Genomic DNA, 20,630 nt, shown 5'->3' with positions numbered 1-20,630 from the left:
TGCCCTGGTCCGGGGCAGGGGTGGGAGGCTCAGCTGGCGCCGAGGCCGGGGTGTCCCAGATGGTGCCCTGGTCCTGGTCCGGGGCAGGGGGCTCAGCTGGCACCGAGGCTGGGGTGTTCCAGATGGTGTCCGTGTCCTGGTCCTGGTCTGGGGCAGGGGGCTCAGCTGGCGCCGAGGCTGGGGTGTTCCAGGTGGTGTCCTGGTCCGGGGCAGGGGTGGGGGGCTCAGCTGGCGCCGAGGCTGGGGTGTTCCAGACGGTGCCCTGGTCCTGGTCCGGGGCAGGGGTGGGGGGCTCAGCTGGCACCGAGGCCGGGGTGTTCCAGACGGTGCCCTGGTCCTGGTCCGGGACAGGGGTGGGGGGCTCAGCTGGCACCGAGGCCGGGGTGTTCCGGACGGTGCCCTGGTCCTGGTCCGGGGCAGGGGTGGGGGGCTCAGCTGGCGCCGAGGCTGGGGTGTTCCAGGTGGTGTCCGTGTCCGTGTCCTGGTCCGGGGCAGGGGTGGGGGGCTCAGCTGGTGCCGAGGCCGGGGTGTTCCAGACGGTGCCCTGGTCCTGGTCCGGGGCAGGGGTGGGGGACTCAGCTGGCACCGAGGCCGGGGTGTTCCAGGTGGTGTCCTGGTCCTGGTCTGGGGCAGGGGTGGGGGGCTCAGCTGGCGCTGGGGGCCGGGAAGATGCGCTGGAACTCGGCGAGCAGCAGCTCCACGGCCTGGTTCTGGTGGACCATGTCCACGGCCATGCTGGCCAGCTCCTTCTCGGGCCGCAGCAGCGTGGGGCCGAAGACGATGCCGATGTTCTGCCGGGTCATGCGGTTAGCGTCGGCGTACTCCATCACCCTGGGGGGCGGCAGAGAGGGGCCTCTCAATCCCAACCTGCAGCCCCCCATGTCCACTGGGGCCCAGTCCTGACCCGCTGCCCCCTCAGCCACTGGTACCCCTCAATCCTGACCTGCAGACCCCCATGTTCACCGGTGACCCCCAATCCTGACCTGCAGCCCCCCATGTCCACTGGGGCCCAGTCCTGACCCGTTGCCCCCTCAGCCACTGGTACCCCTCAATCCTGACCTGCAGCCCCCCTGGCCACTGGGGTTCCCCAATCCTGACCTGCAGCCCTCCCATGCCACTGGGGCCCCCCAATCCTCACCCGCTGGCCCCCCAGCCACCGGGGCCCCTCAATCCTGATCTGCAGCCCCCCCGGCCACTGCGGCCCCTCAAGCCCAACCAGCAGCCCCCCCAAGGCCGCTGGTGCCCCTCAAGCCCAACCCTCTGCCTCTGCCGGCCGCTGGGACCTCCCAATCCCAACCTGCAGCCCCCTCACGTCCACCAGGGCCCCTCAATCCCAACCTGCAACCCTCCATGTCCGCCAGGGCCCCTCAATCCCAACCTGCAGCCCCTGGCTCTGTTCCCCATCCCAGGGATATTTGCCCCCCTGGATTTCCCAGCCCCCCCTTACTTGCGGAGGTGGGCCAGGATGTAGCGCAGGGTGGCATAGTTGGGCGGGGGCAGGCTCTGGACCAGCTCAGCCAGGCACTGCACCCGCTCGTCGTAGGCCGGGAGCTCTGTGGGGAGAAGCGACGTGACTCTGCAGCTGGACGAGATGGGGGCCCAGGGCTGCCCCCCACCTCACCCGCCAGAGTCTGTGGGCACTGGCCGCGCGAGGCAGCCTGGGCCCCTGGGGTTGGGTGGCCCACGGGGCATCAACCAGCACCCTCCTCCCCTGCCCCTGGCTGGGATTGGGGCGCAGGGCATGCAGCACAGGGGAGACCCCATGGTGGGGGGACTGGGCACTGTCTGGGCCCTGGGTGGGGGGAGGCTGGGCACAGGGGAGGCCCTGGGGGGGGGCATGTCCTTACTGACGGCGGCCACGAAGGCGTCGAAGAGGGCGAAGGGCACCAGGGGCTCGGGCAGCTCGCGGAAGAAGAGCTTGAGGGCGCCGGTCACAACGTGGACGTCGTCCCACTCGGGGTCAGCCAGGCTCAGCCGCTCCTCTGGGGGACATGAGCGGGTCAGCCTGGGGGGCACCACGAGGGGCGCAGGGCCGGCCCGGCTGCGCTGGAGAGACCGAGCCAGCCCCATGGCGAGCGCCCAGGGTGTGGACTACGGGGGCCATTGCACCCCCTCACCCAGTGCACCCTGAGGTCATGGACATCCCCATGATGAACACCCCCGCACCCCCTGAGCGCCGTGTGCCCTGCTGATGATGCCGGGCAGCCCCACATCAAACACCCCCGCGTCCCCCCCCGAGCGCCGCATGTCCCGCCGCTGACGCTGGGTACCCCACGGGGCTCTGCGCACAGGCCCAGCCGTGGGCCCAGCACAGGGGGAGGGGACGCGCACACGATGCCCACCCGGCACAGCTCTACCTTGGCACGGCTGCTCCGGGAAGACGTAGCGCCCGTCTGAGGTCACTGCCCGCTCTGCAAAACAACACACCCTGTCACTGCCCCACCTGGCTGCCCAAGGGGCAGGGCTTACGGGGAGGCCGGCTGGGTGGGGCCACTGCAGCCCCGGGGCAAAGGCCAAGGGCCACGGTGAGGGGCGGCCACCCCCCTGCAGGGAGCAGCTCCTGGGGCAACTGCCCCCTCTCGCCCCCCGGGTGCAGACGCTCACCTCGGTCGACGGCAAAGCGCAGCTTCTGGATCACAGCCAGGTTCCCGCTCACCCGGTAGATCCCGTCCACGTCTAGGCCTGCGGGGGGGTGGGGTGGGGGGGGAAGGTGAGACTCTGCTCGGGACAGTTATGACTCCTGTCCCCCTCCTGCAGAACCCCGTGTGCCCCCCACCTGCTCCCAGTGCCGTGGGACCTCGCCCAGCCCTCAGACCCTGCTCAGAGCTCCATGTGGCTCCTGCCCCTGCTTGGAGCCCCCCCTGTGTGTCCCCCTGCCACCCCCCAGGCCCCACTTGGAAGTCCCACGGGGGAGCACGTCTGCCCTCTGTGATCTCTTTCCCCTCCCTGGGTGCTGGTGGCGCTGGCTGGGCATGGGTGGAACGACCTGTGGGCTGGGGCACGAGAGGCTTTGGGACTCCCCCATATGTGGGGCCCATGCAGAAAGACACCCCCGAATGGCAGGCAGGGCCCCAGGGAGGGAAGGGCTCCACGCTGGGGGTGGGGGCCTGGCACAGCGGCTCCTACCTCTCTTCTCCACGGCCTCCACGCAGAGCCGAACGAAGCGGGGCACCGTGTCATTCTCCCGCTGGCACAGGGCGTCCAGCCGGCAGCCAAAGACCTGGTCTGGAGAGAGGGCAGCGGTGGGTGCCAGGCCAGGCCGGGGGCCCTCAGGGCTCTCACCCCCAAGGGCTGCCAAGCCCATCCCCTCGCCCCACCAGCTGCAATCCCAACAGCTGCCACTGGGGGGTGCTGTGGGCACCAAGTTTCGGGTGAGGGAAAAGGGGAGGCTGGGGGGGGCTGAGAACAGTGCCCAGCGGAGGAGGGAGGCAGGGCTGAGTGGGGGCAGGGGCCAGTTTTTACAAATATGCAAGTTTCCTTATTAAATCATTTGCATCAAATGTTCCCTAAGGCCATGCAGTCCTGTATCAGCGGGAGGGGGGAGAGGGGCAGGACATATGCGGTCCCCTCCTTGATTGAACCCCTTCTTCTACAGCTTCTGAAGTGGTGGGGGGCAGGGGGTGGGTTACAGAGGGGCTGGGGGAGATGAGGAGCAAGGGGTGTGGGTGTTGTGGGGGTGCAGGGGGCTGGGGTGCAGAGGGTGGGGAAGGGGTACATGCGATGGGGGGCAGGGGGATGTGGTGAAGGTAGATGGGGGCAGGGGCGTGACGGTGAAGGGGGTCCCCACATCGAATGAGCCCCTTCTCCTGCAGGCTCTGCAGCGGTGGGGCAGGGGGCACAGGGGGAATGGGGCACAGGGGGATGGGCTGCAGAGGGGTGGGGTGTGACGTTATTGACATGAACAGGGACTGTATAGCTCATGGTTGCAACCAAGGTGCTGTTAGTGAAAGGTTGGGGGAGGGGTCTCGGGGGGGGTCCGGGTACGTGTGTCTCGTCGTAGCTGACATTAGGAGTATTGGCTCCGGACTGCCTGTATTTCAAACGTTCACTCTGCTTCTGGGGGACACCCCAGACAAGTGGGTGTTAGTTCTGCCAAGCCTGCTTGATAGCCCATTAAGGACCATCAGCTACGCAATTGACCCAAGTATCAGAGGGGTCCCCGTGTTAGTCTGGATCTGTAAAAGCAGCAGAGAGTCCTGTGGCGCCTTATAGACTAACAGACGGATTGGAGCATGAGCTTTCCTGGGTGAATACAGCAGTTACGTCTTGTAACGCAGCAAAGTATGCAGGGACTGGCCCATGTGACTCCAGACTCCATTTTGCTGTAATTTTCCACAGTAAAAACAAAGAGGTTCTTACACGTGGAAAAGCCTATATAAGGCTGATGCCTCATCTCCATCTGGTCTTCAATCCTGCTTCTTACCCCTAGAGGAACTTTGCTACAAACTGAAGCTCTGAACAAAGGACTGATGACCCATCCCAGCTGGGGATGTTCCAGAGACTTGATTTGAACCTGCAGTTTATTCCATCACTGCTACAAGCCTGAACTAAGAACTTTGCCATCACTGTATGTAATTGATTCCATTTAACCAATTCTAGCCCTCATCTCTATCTTTTTCCCTTTATGGATAAACCTTTAGATTTTAGATTCTAGAGGATTGGCAACAGCGTGATTTGTGGTTAAGATCTGATGTGTATATTGACCTGGGTCTGGGGCTTGGTCCTTTGGGATCAGGAGAACTTTTTTCTTTTACTGGGGTGTTGGTTTTCATAACCATTCATCCCCAGGACGGGTGGCACTGGTGCTGATACTGGGAAACGGGAGTGTCTAAGGAAATTGCTTATGTGACTTGTGGTTAGTCAGTGGGGTGAGACCGAAGTCTTTTTTGTCTGGCTGGTTTGGTTTGCCTTAGAGGTGGAAAAGCCCCAGCCTTGGGCTGTGACTGCCCTGTTTGAGCAATTGGTCCTGAATTGGCACCTCAGCTGGGTCCCACCAGAACCGCATCGTCACACCTCTGCAGGAACTTTGCTACCCAGAAGCCTTGGACAAAGGCCTGATGACCCATCCGGGCTGGGGATGTGCCAGGGACTTGATTTGAACCTGCCGTTTAGCCCATCACTGCTACAGGCCTGAACCAAGAACTTGGCCATCATGGTACGTGACTGATTCCATTTCACCAAGTCTAGCTCGCACCTGTAGCTTTTCTCTTTTATGAATAAACCTTTCGATTTTAGATTCTAAAGACTTGGCAGCAGCGTGATTAGTGGGTAAGATCTGATCTGTGTATTGACCTGGGTCTGGGGCTTGGTCCTTTGGGATTGGAAGAACCTTTTTTCTTTGACTGGGGCATTGGTTTTCATAACCATTCGTCCCCATAGCAAGTGGCACTGGTGGTGATACTGGGAAACTGGAGCGTCTGAGGGAATTGCTGGGGTGACGGGTGGTTAGCCAGTGGGGTGAGAGCGAAGTCCTCTCTGGCTGGCTGGTCTGGTGCCTTTGAGGTGGAAAACCCCCAGCCTGGGGCTGTAACTGCCCTGCTCTGAGCAATCTGTCCTGAGTTGGCTCTCTCAGTTGGGTCCCCGGAACCAGCATCGTTACGGGGGGGCAGGGAGAGCGATGGGAGAGAGGGTCCCCTCCTCGGATGAGCCCCGTCTCCTGCAGGCTCTGCAGCAGGGGGTGGGGGGGCGAGCGATGGGAGAGGGGGTCCCCACCTCGAATTAGCCCCGTCTCCTGCAGGCTCTGCAGCGGTGGGATAGGGGATGGGATGCAGGGGGATGGGGGCAGGGGGAGTGACGGGGGAGGGGCAAGTGACGGGGGGGTCCCCGCCTCAGATGAGCCCCATTTCCTGCAGGCTGTGGGGCAGGGGGAGGGATGGGGGGGTCCCCACCTCAGATGAGCCCCTTCTCCTGCAGGCTCTGCAGTGGGGGGCAGCAGGGGGATGGAATGCAGGGGGTGGGGGGCAGTGGGGGTTGGGGGGTTCCCACCTCGGATGAGCCCCTTCTCCTGCAGGCTCTGCAGTGGGGGGTGGCAGGGGGATGAGATGCAGGAGGTGGGGGGCAGTGGGGGTGGGGGGATGAGCCCCTTCTCCTACAGGCTCTGCAGCGGGGGGCGGCAGGGGGATGGGATGCAGGGGGTAGGGGGCAGTGGGGGTGGGGGGATGAGCCCCTTCTCCTGCAGGCTCTGCAGTGGGGGACGGCAGGGGGATGGGATGCAGGGGCTGGGGGGCAGTGGGGGTGAGGGGGTTCCCACCTCGGATGAGCCCCTTCTCCTGCAGGCTCTGCAGTGGGGGCCGCTTGACGATGAAGCGCCTGAGTTTGCTCTTGACTCGCTTCCTCTCGCTGCTGTCCGGGCCGCGGAGGGAGCCTGGAGGGGGGCACAGGGGTTGAAGCAGCCACAGACCCCCCAGACCCATCGCCCACTCCCCTCCCCCAAGGCCAGCCCCTGCCCCCCATGCGGAGGGCACCTACCGGCGGATTTCCAGCTGTCCTTCGGCCTCAGCCCCTCGTCCTCCTCGTCTCCACTCAGGTCCCCCAGCTCGGAGCTGCCCGCCCGGCGCAGCACGTAGCCCGGCTCGTCCAGGGGGTTCTCCCGGTCCTGGGGTGCAGGGGGACGCGTGAGGTCAGGCAGCAGCCAGTGGGGGATGGGAACTGCTCCCAGCCACGCAAGGGGACAGAGGGGGAGGGGCAGAGTGCTGGGCATTCCCCACGTTCGGGGCAACCCAGGGCTGGGCTGGCAGGGGCTGCGGATCGGGAGTGAGGGGCAGCAGCAGAGCTGGAGGAGCCCAGGGGGCTGCGGGTCATGAGTGAGGGGCACCAGCAGAGCTGGGGGTGGGGAGCCCAGGGCTGGGCTAGCAGGGGCTGCGGGTCGGGAGTGAGGGGCACCAGCAGAGCTGGGGGTGGGGAGCCCAGGGCTGGGCTGCAGGGGGCTGCGGTTCGGGAGTGAGGGGCACCAGCAGAGCTGGGGGTGGGGAGCCCAGGGCTGGGCTAGCAGGGGCTGCGGGTCGGGAGTGAGGGGCACCAGCAGAGCTGGGGGTGGGGAGCCCAGGGCTGGGCTAGCAGGGGCTGCGGTTCGGGAGTGAGGGGCACCAGCAGAGCTGGGGGTGGGGAGCCCAGGGCTGGGCTAGCAGGGGCTGCGGATCGGGAGTGAGGGGCACCAGCAGAGCTAGGGGTGGGGAGCCCAGGGCCGGGCAGGCAGGGGCTGTGGGTCGGGAGTGAGGGGCAGCAGCAGAGCTGGGGGTGGGGAGACCAGGGCTGGGCTGGCAGGGGCTGCGGATCAGGAGTGAGGGGCACCAGCAGGGCTGCGGGTCGGGAGTGAGGGGCACCAGCAGAGCTGGGGGTGGGGAGTCCAGGGCTCGGCTGGCAGGGGCTGCGGTTTGGGAGTGAGGGGCAGCAGCAGAGCTGGGGGTGGGGAGACCAGGGCTGGGCTGGCAGGGGCTGCGGATCAGGAGTGAGGGGCACCAGCAGGGCTGGGGGTCGGGAGTGAGGGGCACCAGCAGAGCTGGGGGTGGGGAGCCCAGGGCTGGGCTGGCAGGGGCTGCGGTTCGGGAGTGAGGGGCACCAGCAGAGCTGGGGGTGGGGAGTCCAGGGCTCAGCTAGCAGTGGCTGCGGGTCAGGAGTGAGGGGCACCGGCAGGGCGGGGGGGGGGGGGAGGTGGTAGGGGGCAGCTCCCTTATCCCCTCCCGTCCCCAGCTCTCCCATGGGTGGGGGCCCCCAATACCCAGACCTGGGCCGCGTTAACCCTCTGCCCGCCGGCACTCACCAGCCTACGGATGACGCCCTTGATAGTCTGGTGCCAGTCCTGGATCTCGGCCTCACTGTCCGACTGCAGCAGGAACTCATTGCCAGTTACTGTGCGGAGCTGCCGGGGTGGCACGGGCAGGTCAGGGGGCTGGGCAGGGGCAGCCCCCTCCCCGCAGGGCCCCCAAGGAAGAGGGGGGCTGGTCTCCAGGCAGAGCCCAGCAGGTCAGGGGGCCGGGCAGGGGCAGCCTCCTCCCTGCAGGGCCCCCCATGGGCAGTTGAGGGGATCGTCTCCCTAGCTGCTCTGAGGGCAGGGACAGTGGGGTGCTGGGGTTCAGGAGCCCCGGATTTCGGCAGTGGTGCCAGGAAAGGACACTGTGTACCAGGGGAGGTTCTGGGTCTCTGGGGGGGGGCATTGCTGGGAGCCGGGGGGAGCTCTGGGTTTCGGGGGGGGTTGCTGGAAGCTGGGGGGGTGTCTGGGTCCTGGAGGAGCATTGCTGGGAGCCGGGGGAGGTGGTTCTGGGTCCGTGAGGAGGTTGCTGGGAGCCTGTGGGGGGGGTTCTGGGTTCCTCGGGGGGATGGCTGGGAGCTGGGTGGGTTCTGGGTCCCTGGGGGGGCATTGCTGGGAGCCGGGGGGGGCTCTGGGTTCCTGGGGGGGGTTGCTGGGAGTCTAGGGGGTTCTGGGTCCCTGGGAGGGGATGGCTGGGAGCTGAGGGGGGTTCTGGGTCCCTGGGAGGGCATGGCTGGGAGCCGGGGGGGGGCCTCTGGATACCTGGGCGGGGTTGCTGGAAGCAGGAGGGGGTTCTGGGTCCATGGGGGGGTTGCTGGGAGCCCAGGGGGGTTCTGGGTCTCTGGGGGGTATGGCTGGGAGCCAGGGGGGTTATGGATCCCTGGGTGGTGGTGGCTGGGAGCTGGGGGGGTTCTGGGTCCGTGGGGAGGTTGCTGGGATCCGGGGGGGCATTCTGGGTCCCCAGGGGGGATGGCTGGGAGCTGATGGGGGGTTCTGGGTCCCTGGGGCAGATTGCTGGGAGCTGGGGAGGTCCTGAGTCCCTGGGGGGGATGGCTGGGAGCCGGGGGGGTTCTGGGTCTGTAGGGAGGTTGCTGGGATCCGGGGGGGGGTTCCTGGGGGGGCTGGCTGGGAGCTGGGGGGGGTCTGGGTCCTGGGGGGGCATTGCTGGGAGCCAGGGGGTTCTGGGACTGTGGGGAGGTTGCTGGGATCCCGGGGGGGTTTCTGGGTCCCTGGGGGGGTGGCTGGGAGCTGGGGGGGGTTGGGTCCCTGGGGGGGGCATTGCTGGGAGTCGGGCTCCCCACACACTCACATGAATGACGTTCTTCTTGCTGGACATGTCTCGTGCCCGCTCCAGCACGGCGCCCCGCAGGTCCACGCTGCTCTCGGGCCTGCTGCTGGCGGGTCTCTGGGGGGCCAGGGGAGGGGGTGTCAGGGCAGCACCCACGGGCATCGCTCAGCCTCGGGGCTGCTGGGGGGTCTCTGGGGGGCAGGGAGGGGGCGTCAGGGCAGCACCCACGGGCATCGCTCAGCCTCGGGGCTGCTGGGGGGTCTCTGGGGGGCAGGGAGGGGGCGTCAGGGCAGCACCCTCGGGCATCGCTCAGCCTCGGGGCTGCTGGCAGGTCTCTGGGGGGCCAGGGGAGGGGGCATCAGGGCAGCACCCTCGGGCATCGCTCAGCCTCAGGGCTGCTGGAGGGTCTCTGGGGGGCAGGGGAGGGGGCATCAGGGCAGCACCCACGGGCATTGCTCAGCCTCGGGGCTGCAGGGGGGGGCTCAGCCCAAAGTACCCCCTGGGCTGCAGGGTGGGCTGCACGGGGGGGCATGGGGGCAGGCGGCCCCTTCTGAGGCAGCTCCCAGCCCCTGGGGCCTGGGACAGGTGTGACCCCCTCCCCGCTCACTCTCCCCACCCCCCAGCTCCCCACTCACCCAGCTGGCGGGGGCCGGACCCTTGAGATCCTTGTAGAAGACGAGGCTGTTCCCAGCCAGCACCACCCAGGAGACACCCCAGCTCTTCCTGCCAGAGAGAGGGGACTGAGCCCAGCTGGGATAGCCCCCCCCCCCGCCCCTTGCTGCCCTGGAACCCCCCCGGGAGCCTCAGCTCCCCCCCGCCATGCCCTGAGCTCCCCCCTCCCTGGGCCCTAAGCTCCCCCACACACACGTGCTCAGGGCAGCTGAGAAAGGCCCCTTTGTCCGTTCATGCCCAGGACGTTCCTTGTCCAAACCCCCTGGGCTGTGAGAGGCCGAGCGGCTCCCCGCGCCCCACCACGGGGTCCCCCCCTTCTGCCCCCTCAGGCGCCTCCCCACCACAGGGACCCCCACTCCTGCCTCCCTGGCACCTCCCACACTACAGCTCCCCCCCTCCTGCCCCCCCAGGTGCCTCCCCCGCCACAGGGAGCCCCCCTCCTGCCCCCCTAGGTGCCTCCTCCACCACAGGGACCCTCCCTCCTGCCCCCCAGGATGCCTCCCCCCATCACAGGGACCCTCCCTCCTGCCCCCTAGGATGCCTCCCCCCATCACAGGGACCCTCCCTCCTGCCCCCCAGGATGCCTCCCCCCACCACAAGGACTCCCCATCCTGCTCCTCCAAGATGCCTCCCCCCCACCACGGGGACCCCCCCTTCTGCCCCCCAGGACACCTCCCCCCATCACAGGGACCCTCCCTCCTGCCCCCAGGACGCCTCCCCCTGTCACAGGGACCCTCCCTCCTGCCCCCAGGACGCCTCCCTCTGTCACAGGGACCCCCCCTCCTGGATGCCTGCCACCTGCTGCAGGGACACCCCCCCACACACGTACCTGAGTTTCCGACCACCCTCTGCAATCTTGGTTTTGTTCAGCTGCCCGGCCTTCTCCACTTCCTGCCGCGGGGAGAGTCGTCAGCCCCCCGACCCCTCACAGCCCTGCCCCCCACTCCCTCCCTCTCCTCCACAGCCCCCTGGTCAACCCCACCCCTCACCCCCCACAGTCCTGCCTCCCGCTCCCACCCCCCAAGCTGAACCACCCAGCGGGGGCCCCAGGCTGCAGCCAACTCCTGGGAATTGAATCAATTTGGGGGTGGCCAAGGGGATGGGGGCAGGGCCCATTTACCCCCCTTCCCCAGCCCTGGGAGCTGCTGGCTCAGAGCTTCCTGTGCAGTAACCGGGGTGGGGGGCACGGAAGCAGGAGGGGGCTGGGGGGTAACTCACATGGGGTAAGTCAGAGGGGTGAGGGGGGGAGCCCCCAGGGGAGGTGGAGGGCGGACCGGTCCCCACCCAGTCCTCAAAGTTGTGCTGGGAGCGATTCCTGCGGTGAGACACCTGCAGAGAGAGTGAGAGAGCAGGGGAGATGAGTCACTGCCCCCCAACACCCTGCCCCCCACCCAGCCACTCAAAATCCACCCCCCACCCTGCCCCCAACATGTCCCCCAACACCCAGCCCCCACCATGCTCCCCCCAATGCCCAGCCCCCTGACCCTGCCCTCCAACACCCTGCCCCCACCATACCCCCAATGCCCCGCCCCCACCCTACCCCCAACACCCTGCCTCCCCATTCAGTCCCCCAACACCCTGCCCCCCCACCCAGCCCCCAGCCATGCCACTCAAAACCCACCCCTCCATCCTGCCCCCAACATGTCCCCCAACACCCAGCCCCCACCATGCTCCCCCAATGCCCAGACCCCTGACCCTGCCCTCCAACACCCTGCCCCCACCATACCCCCAGTGCCCTGCCTCTCACCCTACCCCCAATACCCTGCCCCCCCGCCCAGCCCCCAACATCCTGCCCCCTGAAGGAGGATGCTGGATTTGCATGGGGCTCCCCCCAGAATGCTCACCCATGCCCCAAACACACTGTCTTCCTGAGAAAGAACATGGGGTTGCTGCCCCATACACCCTCCTGCCCCCCCAGAGCCAAGGACCCACCCCCATGCACCCTGAAGTCCCAGAGACCGAACAGTCCAGACACCCCTCTCCTGACACGTGCCCCCCCCAGATGTGGCCCAAGGACCAGCCCTGCCCCCAACACACCGACCCCAGAGAAACAACAGAGCGCTGCCCCCAGCCCCCCCACGTGACCCCAGTTCCTTGTGGGCATCTCACCTTGGGTACGCGGGACTCTGGCAAGATCATGGATTTGGTGTAGCCGAGCCGAGCGGCCCGGACACTGCCCCCGCCCTGCGCCAGCGTCTCCCCCAGGTCAGCGGCTGCCGGGGACTCGGGGCTCAGGGCCTCCACGGGGAGCAAACTCTACATGGGAGAGGGGAGCGAGTCAGGGAGTGCCCCCATCCCACAGCATGGTGGTGCCCCTCACTCCCGACCCACAGCCCTGCTAGCCCAGCCCTGGGCTCCCCCCAGCTCTGCCGGTGCCCCTCACTCCCAAACCGCAGCCCCTGCTCGCCCAGCTCTGGGCTCCCCCCTCCCACCCAGCTCTGCCGGGGCCCCTCACTCCCGACCAACAGCCCCCTGCTAGCCCAGCCCTGGGCTCCCCCCAGCTCTGCCAGGGCCCCTCATTCCCAACATGCAGCCCGTGCTAGCCCAGCCCTGGGCTCCCCCCAGCTCTTCCGGTGCCCCTCACTCCCGACCCACAGCCCCCTGCTAGCCCAGCCCTGGGCTCCCCCCAGCTCTGCCGGGGCCCCTCCTGACCTGCTCTGCTCTTGGTACCGCGCTCCTGGGACACTGTCGCAGCAGGAGACTCCTGGGTTTTGCCTATGGCCCCCCCAGCTCCCTCCCCTGCCTGGGGTGCTTCGTTAGAGCAATTAGTGCTGAGCCTTCTCAGGCACCTGGCGGGCAGTCCGGGTGCTTGGCTCAGCCAGGCTAGGGCATAGGAGGCTGGGCAGCACACCCAGCCCAGGGGGACAATGAGGCAGCCCCCCCTACCATCTCCCGGTGGCGCCGTGGAGGTTTCCAAGATTTGTCGCCTGTCTCCGGGTTGTAGAAGTAGCTGCGGCCGGTGCTGGGGTCAAGGTGGCGCTCCCAGGTGTCCAGCACCTGCAGCGGGGAGCCGCTGGGGTTGGGGGGCTCCCCCCTCACCCGCTTTATCTCCTCCAGGTTGCAGTAAATCGGGGACTCCTCCATGGTGGTTCCAGGGGGCGGAACCTGCAGGGCATGCGGGGGCATGGTTACTGTCAGGGCTGCTGCCCCCAGGGGCTACAGAGGACCCCCCACCCCAATGTCAGGGTCGGGGGTGCACAGTCAGAGAGCATCCAGGATGCGTGGGAGCGGAGGGTCCAAAGTTCCTCGCAGAGCCCCAAGGAGGGGCTGCGGGTCGGGAGTGAGGGACACCGGCAGAGATGGGGGGGGCTGGCAGCTGGAAGGGGTCAGTCTCCTGGGCTGGGACTCAGGGGGAGCCCCCTGGGCTCTGCCCCCCCACTCAGATGCACTTTGCTGATTGTCCCTGGTGGGTGCTAACCAGCCCTGTCCTACGCTGGGTTCCCGGCGACTAACAACCCACCTGTCACCCGCTGCCTAGGAGTCCCTGCCGGCCGCGGGAGGGGGGGGGCATGGCCCTTGGGGGCATGTCAGGTTCCCCCAGGGGAGCTCACGGCATGACTGAGGTCAGACCCATGAAGCGCCAAAGCCGAGCCGGTTCCTTGCCTGGGGGGAGTGAGCCCCAAGGGGGACCCCACCCCAGAGTCCTGGCTGGCTGCATCCGGAGCAGGTGCTGAGCACCGGGGCTGGGACCCTGCAACACACCCGCCTCCCTCTCCCTCCCGGCCCTGGGCGAAGCAGATAAACTTTTGCCTTAGCCAAGGTTGGGAACGGTTTCCCCAGAGCGGCTTGGAACAATGCCAGGGGCTCTGAGCCGCCTGTCAGCTGGTGTCCCCGGCTCCCGCCCCCCTCCTGAGCCCCCTGCTCCCCCCCATCCTGAGCCCTCTGTCCCCTACCCTGTGCCTCTCTGCACCTGGTTCCCTCGCTGCAGTGCCCTTCCTCCCTCCCCATGACCCTCTCCTCTCCCTCCTGCCACCCAAGCCCCGCTGCCCGCCCTCCCCCCAGGTCCCAAGCAGAAACTCACAGCGTGGCGCCGCTGGTCAGCCCGTCAGTTCCCCCCCCCCCCCGAGCACTCAACCCTGGCCCCCCGCAGCAGCTGGGCCTGCACCTCTTGGGGAGCTGAGTCTGTAGTGTTGCTCCAGGCCGCACCCCGTGGGGCAGCCCCTCCCACAGCTCACCCCACATCCTGTGGGTTAGCACAGCCCTTGCACCTACACTTCCCTCCCTGTGGTCAGAGAGAGGAAGAAAGAGGAAGGCGGGTGGATGGGACGGGGGAGGCTCCTAAATGAACCCAAGGCCAGAGCCAGGCACCAGGGAGCCCAGGGTTGGGCTAGCAGGGGCTGCAGGTCGGGAGTGAGGGGCACCGGCAGAGCTGGGGTGGGGAGCCCAGGGCTGGGCTAGCAGGGGCTGCAGGTCGGGAGTGAGGGGCACCGGCAGAGCTGGGGGGCTGCCCATGCGCTGTGGGACTGCTCCACCCCTGCCCGTCGGCTCTGAGTGGGTGATGTGGAGAAGGGCAAGGCGGGATGGGGCGGGGAGCCAGATGCACACACCCCTGCCCCTCCCCCCGGAGGCCATACTCACTCCAGGGGGGCTGACCCCCTGCCCCACCGGCTCCGGGCACCGATCCTGCTGGCATCTGGGGGCGAGCGCGTCCCTGCCGGGTCTCTGGGCCAGGCCGGTGGCGCTGATGCTCCTGCTGACGGGGTGGGCCGGGCCGAGTTGGGGGCCGGGGTCCCAGGCTGGCAGGCTCAGGCTGTGGCAGGAGTGGTGGCCAGGCTCGGCAGGCTGGGCTGGGGGGCTGGACAGGTCCTGGAGGGATCGGTACCGCGGCTGCAGGCCTGGCAAGGGGGAGAGAACAGCTGGGTCAGAGCCCCTGGTGTGCCAGGGGGCAGCAGGGGGAGGGGAGGCGGCGCCTCGGCTTATGAACAGCACCTGGGCCGACAGAGGATCCCCCACTGCTCAGTTCAGAGCCTGGGACCCCCCCCCCCAGCTCTGGCCATGACCCCTCTGTCCCCCTGGCTTCCCAGCTCATTCGACAGAAGCCTCCTCTAGAGCCCCCTGCTGAGCCCCCCACCCACTCCCTGCAGCCCAGAGCCCCCTGCTGAGCCCCCCACCCGCTCCCTGCAGCCCAGAGCCCCCTGCTGAGCCCCCCACCCGCTCCCTGCAGCCCAGCGCCCCCTGCTGAGCCCCCCACCAGCTCCCTGCAGCCCAGAGCCCCCTGCTGAGCCCCTCACCCGCTCCCTGCAGCCCAGAGCCCCCTGCTGAGCCCCCCACCCGCTTCCTGCAGCCCAGAGCCCCCTGCTGAGCCCCTCACCCGCTCCCTGCAGCCCAGAGCCCCCTGCTGAGCCCCCCACCCAGCTCCCTGCAGCCCAGAGCCCCCTGCTGAGCCCCCCACCCAGCTCCCTGCAGCCCAGCCCCCCTGCTGAGCCCCCCACCCGCTCCCTGCAGCACAGAGCCCCCCGCTGAGCCCCCCACCCGCTCCCTGCAGCACAGAGCCCCCTGCTGAGCCCCCCACCCAGCTCCCTGCAGCACAGAGACCCCCAGCACCACACTGGGGCCAGCGTCCCCTGCTGAACCCCCTGTGACAAAGCGAGAATTTTGTAACATTTCCACGAAGCCTGTGCGTGCCTCAGTTTCCGCCCTGTTCCCCAGGGTGGCAAAGGGCCATTTGCTCCCAGGGCAGGCGAAGAGGTGGAGGTGTGGGTGGTGCCCGGCTGGCCTGGTCTTAATCCCAGGAGCGGCTGCGAACACAATGGCCACCCCAATTGCCCAGACACTGATACCTAGCAACCCAGGACAGAGATCTGGGCCCCGCCTCTCCGCAGGGGGGCTGAGCAGGCGAGGGGCTGGAGAAGGGAGGATGTGGGCTCTGAGCAAGGGGACGGAGAGTCAGAGCTGGAACAAGGGGGTTCCCCACAGCCGAGTGCTGGGGTGCCCAGAGCCTTCGTCCCTCGGCGCTAGCCCAGGGCTTCCCGGGCCAGGGTCCCGCTGACATACCCGCTGTGGGAGTGCCCCTGCAGCTGGCGGGCGAGGGGCACAGAGCGGACTAGTCACCCTCAGGGGTCTGTCTCAGTGAGACTCACTGGCGGAGCTCCTGGTGGGACACGGGGGCTGATGGCCAGGGGGCCAGTCTAAGGAGGCAGGGAAGCCACGTCGGAGACCCTGGACAGAGAGCGACACCCCGAGGGGGTCTGGCTCCTCCCAGAGACCGGACCTGATCCTGTGGATCTGTGACACCCCCAGGCCAGTCCCTGCAGCCCAGTACCCGCTCGTGCCAAGTTGGGAGGGGAGCCCTCACCCCGGTCCCTGGCAGACACTCACCCGGGGACGGGTGCTGCCTGGTGCCAGTGGCTGCCAGCAGCGTGGCGCTCAGCCATGGGCCACCCTGCACATGAGGGGCCACCTCCGCCACGTAGGTGGCCGGCACGAAGATGGGCCTTGCCCTCCGGGGATCGCTGAGCCGCCGCACCTGCCACCAGTCCTCATTGGACTTGTGCAGCAGCAGGAAGCGCTCGCCCTCCGCGATGGCCACCTGGCGCCCGTCCTCCGCCTCGTACTGGTAGTCGTAGAGGGCTCGCAGCGCCACGGCCGAGGAGGAGCCTGATGAGGGGCCGGCCCGGCGCCAGGACCGGCCTTCCAGCCGCCACCGCCCTGACAGCATCTCAGCGAGGGGGAGAGCGGCTGGCCGCTCAGTGCGCGCCGCGAGCCCAGCCCAGCCGCGGCCCAGCACCGTCATCTGGAAGGAGAAGGCAGGGAACCAGGCTGAGACACAGGGCGTCGGCCCCAATGGCACAGGGAAAGGGGGACCAGCTGGCTCGGGGTGCGGGGAATGGGGGCTTCCCCCTCTGGGATGCACGGTGCCGGTGTATGCCCAGGCGGCCTGACCCACTCCTCCCCCTAGTCCCAGACCTCCTGGCCTCAGGCCTGCTGCTGGACCAGCCGGGAGGGAGACGGGGGGGCACTGCACAGACTGGGACATGGCTGCCTGCCCTACCCCCCCCAGAGGACATGTCCAAGCCAGTGCTCAGTGCCCTGGTAGCGGCCAGCGGGTGAGGCCACATGGCTACAGGAAGCCCAGATGCTGCTACAACAGGAAGCCAGCCAGCTCTGCGGCTTTCCAGCCAGTGGCTCATCGCAGGCGGCCATGTACAGCTCGAGGTGACTGGCTCTGTGTGGGGGGGGGGCAGAGCCCTGGCATGTCCTCCCCTCCCTGGACCAGGCAGCCTTGGGCAGAGGAGAGCAAAAGCGGCTCTTGCCCAGGGCCCGAACCAGCAACTGTATGGTGGAGACACAGCCCTGGGGATCCTCTCTCCTCCCCTGGGTGACCCCAACATTTCCCCCAGAGGCGGGACCCTGGGAGGCATCTTCCAGGCCCCTTCCTCCGCCCGTGCGCCCTGGGCCGTGGGGATGGAGGTGGAGCCGAGAACCGGCATGGCAAGGGGGCTCGGCCCATGCTCTGTGCCCATGTGTCCGTTGCACGTGCCCAGAGCCACAGGGGCAGGCGTCTGCATGGGGCTGGGCAGAGGAGGGGGCCAGCTGCCCTGAACCCAAGGCGAGGACGTGGCCAGGAGGGACCTCAGGCTCCGGGACGGGCTAGGCTGGAGGTGTTGGCGCGGCGCGCAGGGACTCACCACCGCCGGGGTGCTGCCATGGGGGTGGCCTGCAGGACCTGGGGGAAAAGGAGAAAAGCAGGCACTGAAGGGTACCAGGGTGCTGAGCTGGGTGCATCCGTCACCAAGGGCGAAGGCCAGGGCTGCGCTTACAAAACTGGCGCCCCTGGGACGAAGTGGGAATGTTCTTGATGTTTTCTTTGAATGCTGGGTGGGGAGCATTGACCTGGGAAGGTTGCAGAGGAGTTTTGCTGGGACTAGCTGCATTGGGGATGGGAGACTTTCCCTGAGGGAGGATACCTGAGCAGGTAACAGGAGAACCCAGGAGGGGGGTTGGAGGCCAGGTGACACCCTCTGCCCGGGACACTGGACAAAGGGTGGGGAGGAGCCGGGGGGAAGCTGAGATGGCTGGAGGAGGTTTCATTTGGGAGTTGGCTGGGGAAATGGAGGGGAGCTCAGATGGGCTCTGGCCTCCCAACGGGGCTCTGGCCTCCCTGCCACCCCCCTCCCAAGATGGACCTAACTGAGGGGTCCTGTTGTCTGTACCTACAAGACCCGTGTTGGACTGAGTTCCTGTCGTCCAATAAACCTTCTGTGTTACTGGCTGGCTCAGAGTCACGGTGAATCACGGGAAGATGGGGGTGCAGGGCCCTGACTCCTCCACACTCTGTGATACCCCTGCCAGCCCAGGCTCTCAAAGCCCAGTCAGCAGGTCAGCCTCGCCCCACTGACAGAGCGGGAACCTGGGGCACGGCAGGGGGATACCCCCAAGGCAGAGTTACCAGCAGAGCCAGGGGTGGAACCCAGGAGTCCTGACTCCCAGCCCTCCGCTCTAACCACTAGATCCCCTCTCAGAGCTGGGGATGGAACCCAGGAGTCCTGGCTCCTGACTGCCCATTCTGCATGTCACTATAGGAAGGGGGAGCCAGACACAGCGTGCCTGTAGGGATCTCCAGCGGCGGGACTGGTGTTTGCTCTGCGCTGCGTGGGGCCAGTCCACGCCCTCCCCTGTGCAGCCAAGAACCAAGGTGCCAGTTGGCACCAAGGAAGGCTATTAAGGCCTGGAATGACTGGCCAAGGACCGGGTGGGGGTATGTGTGTTCTTGGTGTCCGTCTCTGAGATGCTTCAGCTGGGTGGAGGAGCGGCTGGGGGTCTTGAAGTCAGGGACCCCGAAAAGGCAGCCACTGGCCCAGCCTCACTCCCCTCCCCCCGCCCTCGAGGCAGCACAAAGGACCTGGTTTTAATTGTTTTCGTACAGTCACACACACACACACACACACCCCGACGTGCAGAGCGCAGGTACCGCATTTCCGCACCGGCTTCCTGTGAGCTGAGCTGCGGCGTGAGCAGAGTGAGTCTCTGTCTCCAGCGCCCTGGGTCGCAGCCCATGCTCAGCCCAGATGGGAAGGAGAGAACTGGGTCGGGGGAAGATCCATGTGAAAGGAGAGTCCTGTTCCCTCTAACCTACCTCCCTGCTGGGGCCTCATCAGACTCCACCCCACCCCCCAGGACAAACCTCAATTTGACGGGATGCAGCTAGCTCTGGGTGGTGCCTACATTGCAGCCAGCAATGAGGATTAACAGCCCTTCAAGACTCTGCATCCCCCAAGCCCTCTCTGCTTCTTTATCACTGATTCCAAAATATGCCATGCCCCCCTTTGGCCAGGGGGCTATTCCCTGGAGACCCCTTCAATCTAGTCACTCTGGGGGACTGCATCTGACAGCCGAGCCTCGTCAATTACCCCTGCCTCTGTCCAGTTCTGTCCCTTCCCCTCGCCCCGAAGCTGCTAGTTCAGAAATGGACTGTCCTTGACCAGTCATCAGTTAAACAGGACCCTCGGCCCTGCACGAAACCAACGGCAGTCCATCAAAAATGCAGCCCGGCGGCTGAGGAGCTGAGCAAACGTTAGCCAAATCCAACAGGAGCTGCAGGGAGGCATGATGCCTTGGGCAATCAGAGACATGCCCACTGAGACGGAGGGAGGCTGCTGTGGGGATGGGATACAGGGAAGGGATCTAGGAGATCAGGGTTCCTCTGCCGCTGACTTGCTGGTGATCTTGGGCAAGTCATTTCATCTACCCCTGGCCTCAGTTTCTCCATCTGGAAAATGGGGATCTGCATCTCCCACAAACAACACACCTGGATTTTCCTCCTTCTCTCTCTTACCAATCGTGTGCCCCCCTCGTGGGCGTTGGGAAGCCTGGGGCCTCGTCCTAGGGCAGCCACTTCTGAGGTATAAAAACATAGGATAGGTGGGGTCATCCTGAGCCTCTAAAACTGGACAGCCGGCAGCGTGTGCTGCGCAAGCATCCTTGCACATTTCCCAGGACAGCTACCTCCAGAAACGGCCCATCCTGGGAAAATCTGGACAGGCAGCAGCCCTGCCTAGTCCGCCCCTTTTGACCATTCCTAGGAGTAAAGAGTCCCACCTACCACCCCTCTGTTTTATTCTCCATCCCTGCAGCCTGGACAGCCCGGCTTAGCCTGGGTGGCTCCCTCAGATGTTGTTCTGAAAGCTGCACTTCCTTGCGTGCGGGGGGCAGTGTGGAGACAGACATGTGGTTTGAACCGCCGGCTCAGCGCTTTTCCTCTTGCAAAGTTGTGCCTCAGACAACCTGCAGCCGTGCGTGGCACCAGCCCGGCGGCGGCTATGTGTGGCTCCTGCCCGATCATGGCTGTGTGTGGTTCCAGCCGGACGATGCCCATGTGTGGCCGTAGTAATAGGATTTAGCCCGGCAGTGGCTCTCTGCACCTGTATGGGATGCCCAGGCAGCAGCACCCGTGTTGAGTTGACAGGGTTTTTCCCAGGGTTTTTCCCAATGGTGCATGATCTCGGAGGGAGCCTTGCAGAGATGCCCCCCTCCCTACGTATCTTTCTAGGGAGCCCCATGGCTCTGAGCAGCATCTCACGAGGGCTTCAGTGCCAGGAGTGTGGGTACCTTCTCCCTGGATAAGAGGCTGGGCAAAAAAGTCCTTCCCTGTCCCATTAGGCCCCTTACCTGGCCGCTCACTGTCCAGTCGCTCCCCTCACTGCGGGACCAACTTTGCTGACAGCTTCTCAGCAGCGGCTGCCAAAGGAGGAGGGTCCTGGGACAGCACAGGCCCACGTCAGCAGCTGTAGTGACACCTCCCCAGCCATGTGACAGGCAGCCAGGGCTGGCCCTGGGCACAGAGCTTGGCTGCTGCTGGGGGCACTAGGACTCCTGGGTTCTATTCCTGGCTGTGGGAAGGGAGCAGGGCCTAGTGGATGAGAATGGTGGGAGGGACTGAGGCTCAGGATTGTGTTCCTGGTTGTGGGGTCTGGTGGTTAGAGC

General features: G+C 66.4%; 1 protein-coding gene across 1 annotated transcript; it reads right to left on the bottom strand.

The window, feature by feature from the left end:
• Nucleotides 1-605: 605 nt before the first annotated feature.
• ARHGAP9 (Rho GTPase activating protein 9) lies at nt 606-20,368 on the bottom strand. The gene is given in 21 exon segments (XM_050925408.1): nt 606-831; nt 1,448-1,553; nt 1,848-1,982; nt 2,358-2,411; nt 2,605-2,682; nt 3,127-3,225; nt 6,251-6,364; nt 6,469-6,595; nt 7,760-7,858; nt 9,057-9,152; nt 9,671-9,758; nt 10,537-10,598; nt 10,926-11,036; nt 11,817-11,963; nt 12,594-12,812; nt 14,286-14,542; nt 16,026-16,440; nt 17,336-17,373; nt 19,750-19,781; nt 19,783-20,068; nt 20,316-20,368. Coding segments are annotated over 20 exon segments (2,556 nt in total). The 5' UTR covers nt 19,875-20,068; nt 20,316-20,368; the 3' UTR covers nt 606-644.
• Nucleotides 20,369-20,630: the final 262 nt, after the last annotated feature.

The sequence above is a fragment of the Gopherus flavomarginatus genome, chromosome 16 (assembly GCF_025201925.1).
Source record: "Gopherus flavomarginatus isolate rGopFla2 chromosome 16, rGopFla2.mat.asm, whole genome shotgun sequence".
Taxonomy (NCBI): domain Eukaryota; kingdom Metazoa; phylum Chordata; order Testudines; family Testudinidae; genus Gopherus; species Gopherus flavomarginatus.
The sequence above is the reverse complement of the archived record's forward strand: the minus strand, read 5'-3'. Positions and strand labels throughout refer to the sequence as shown.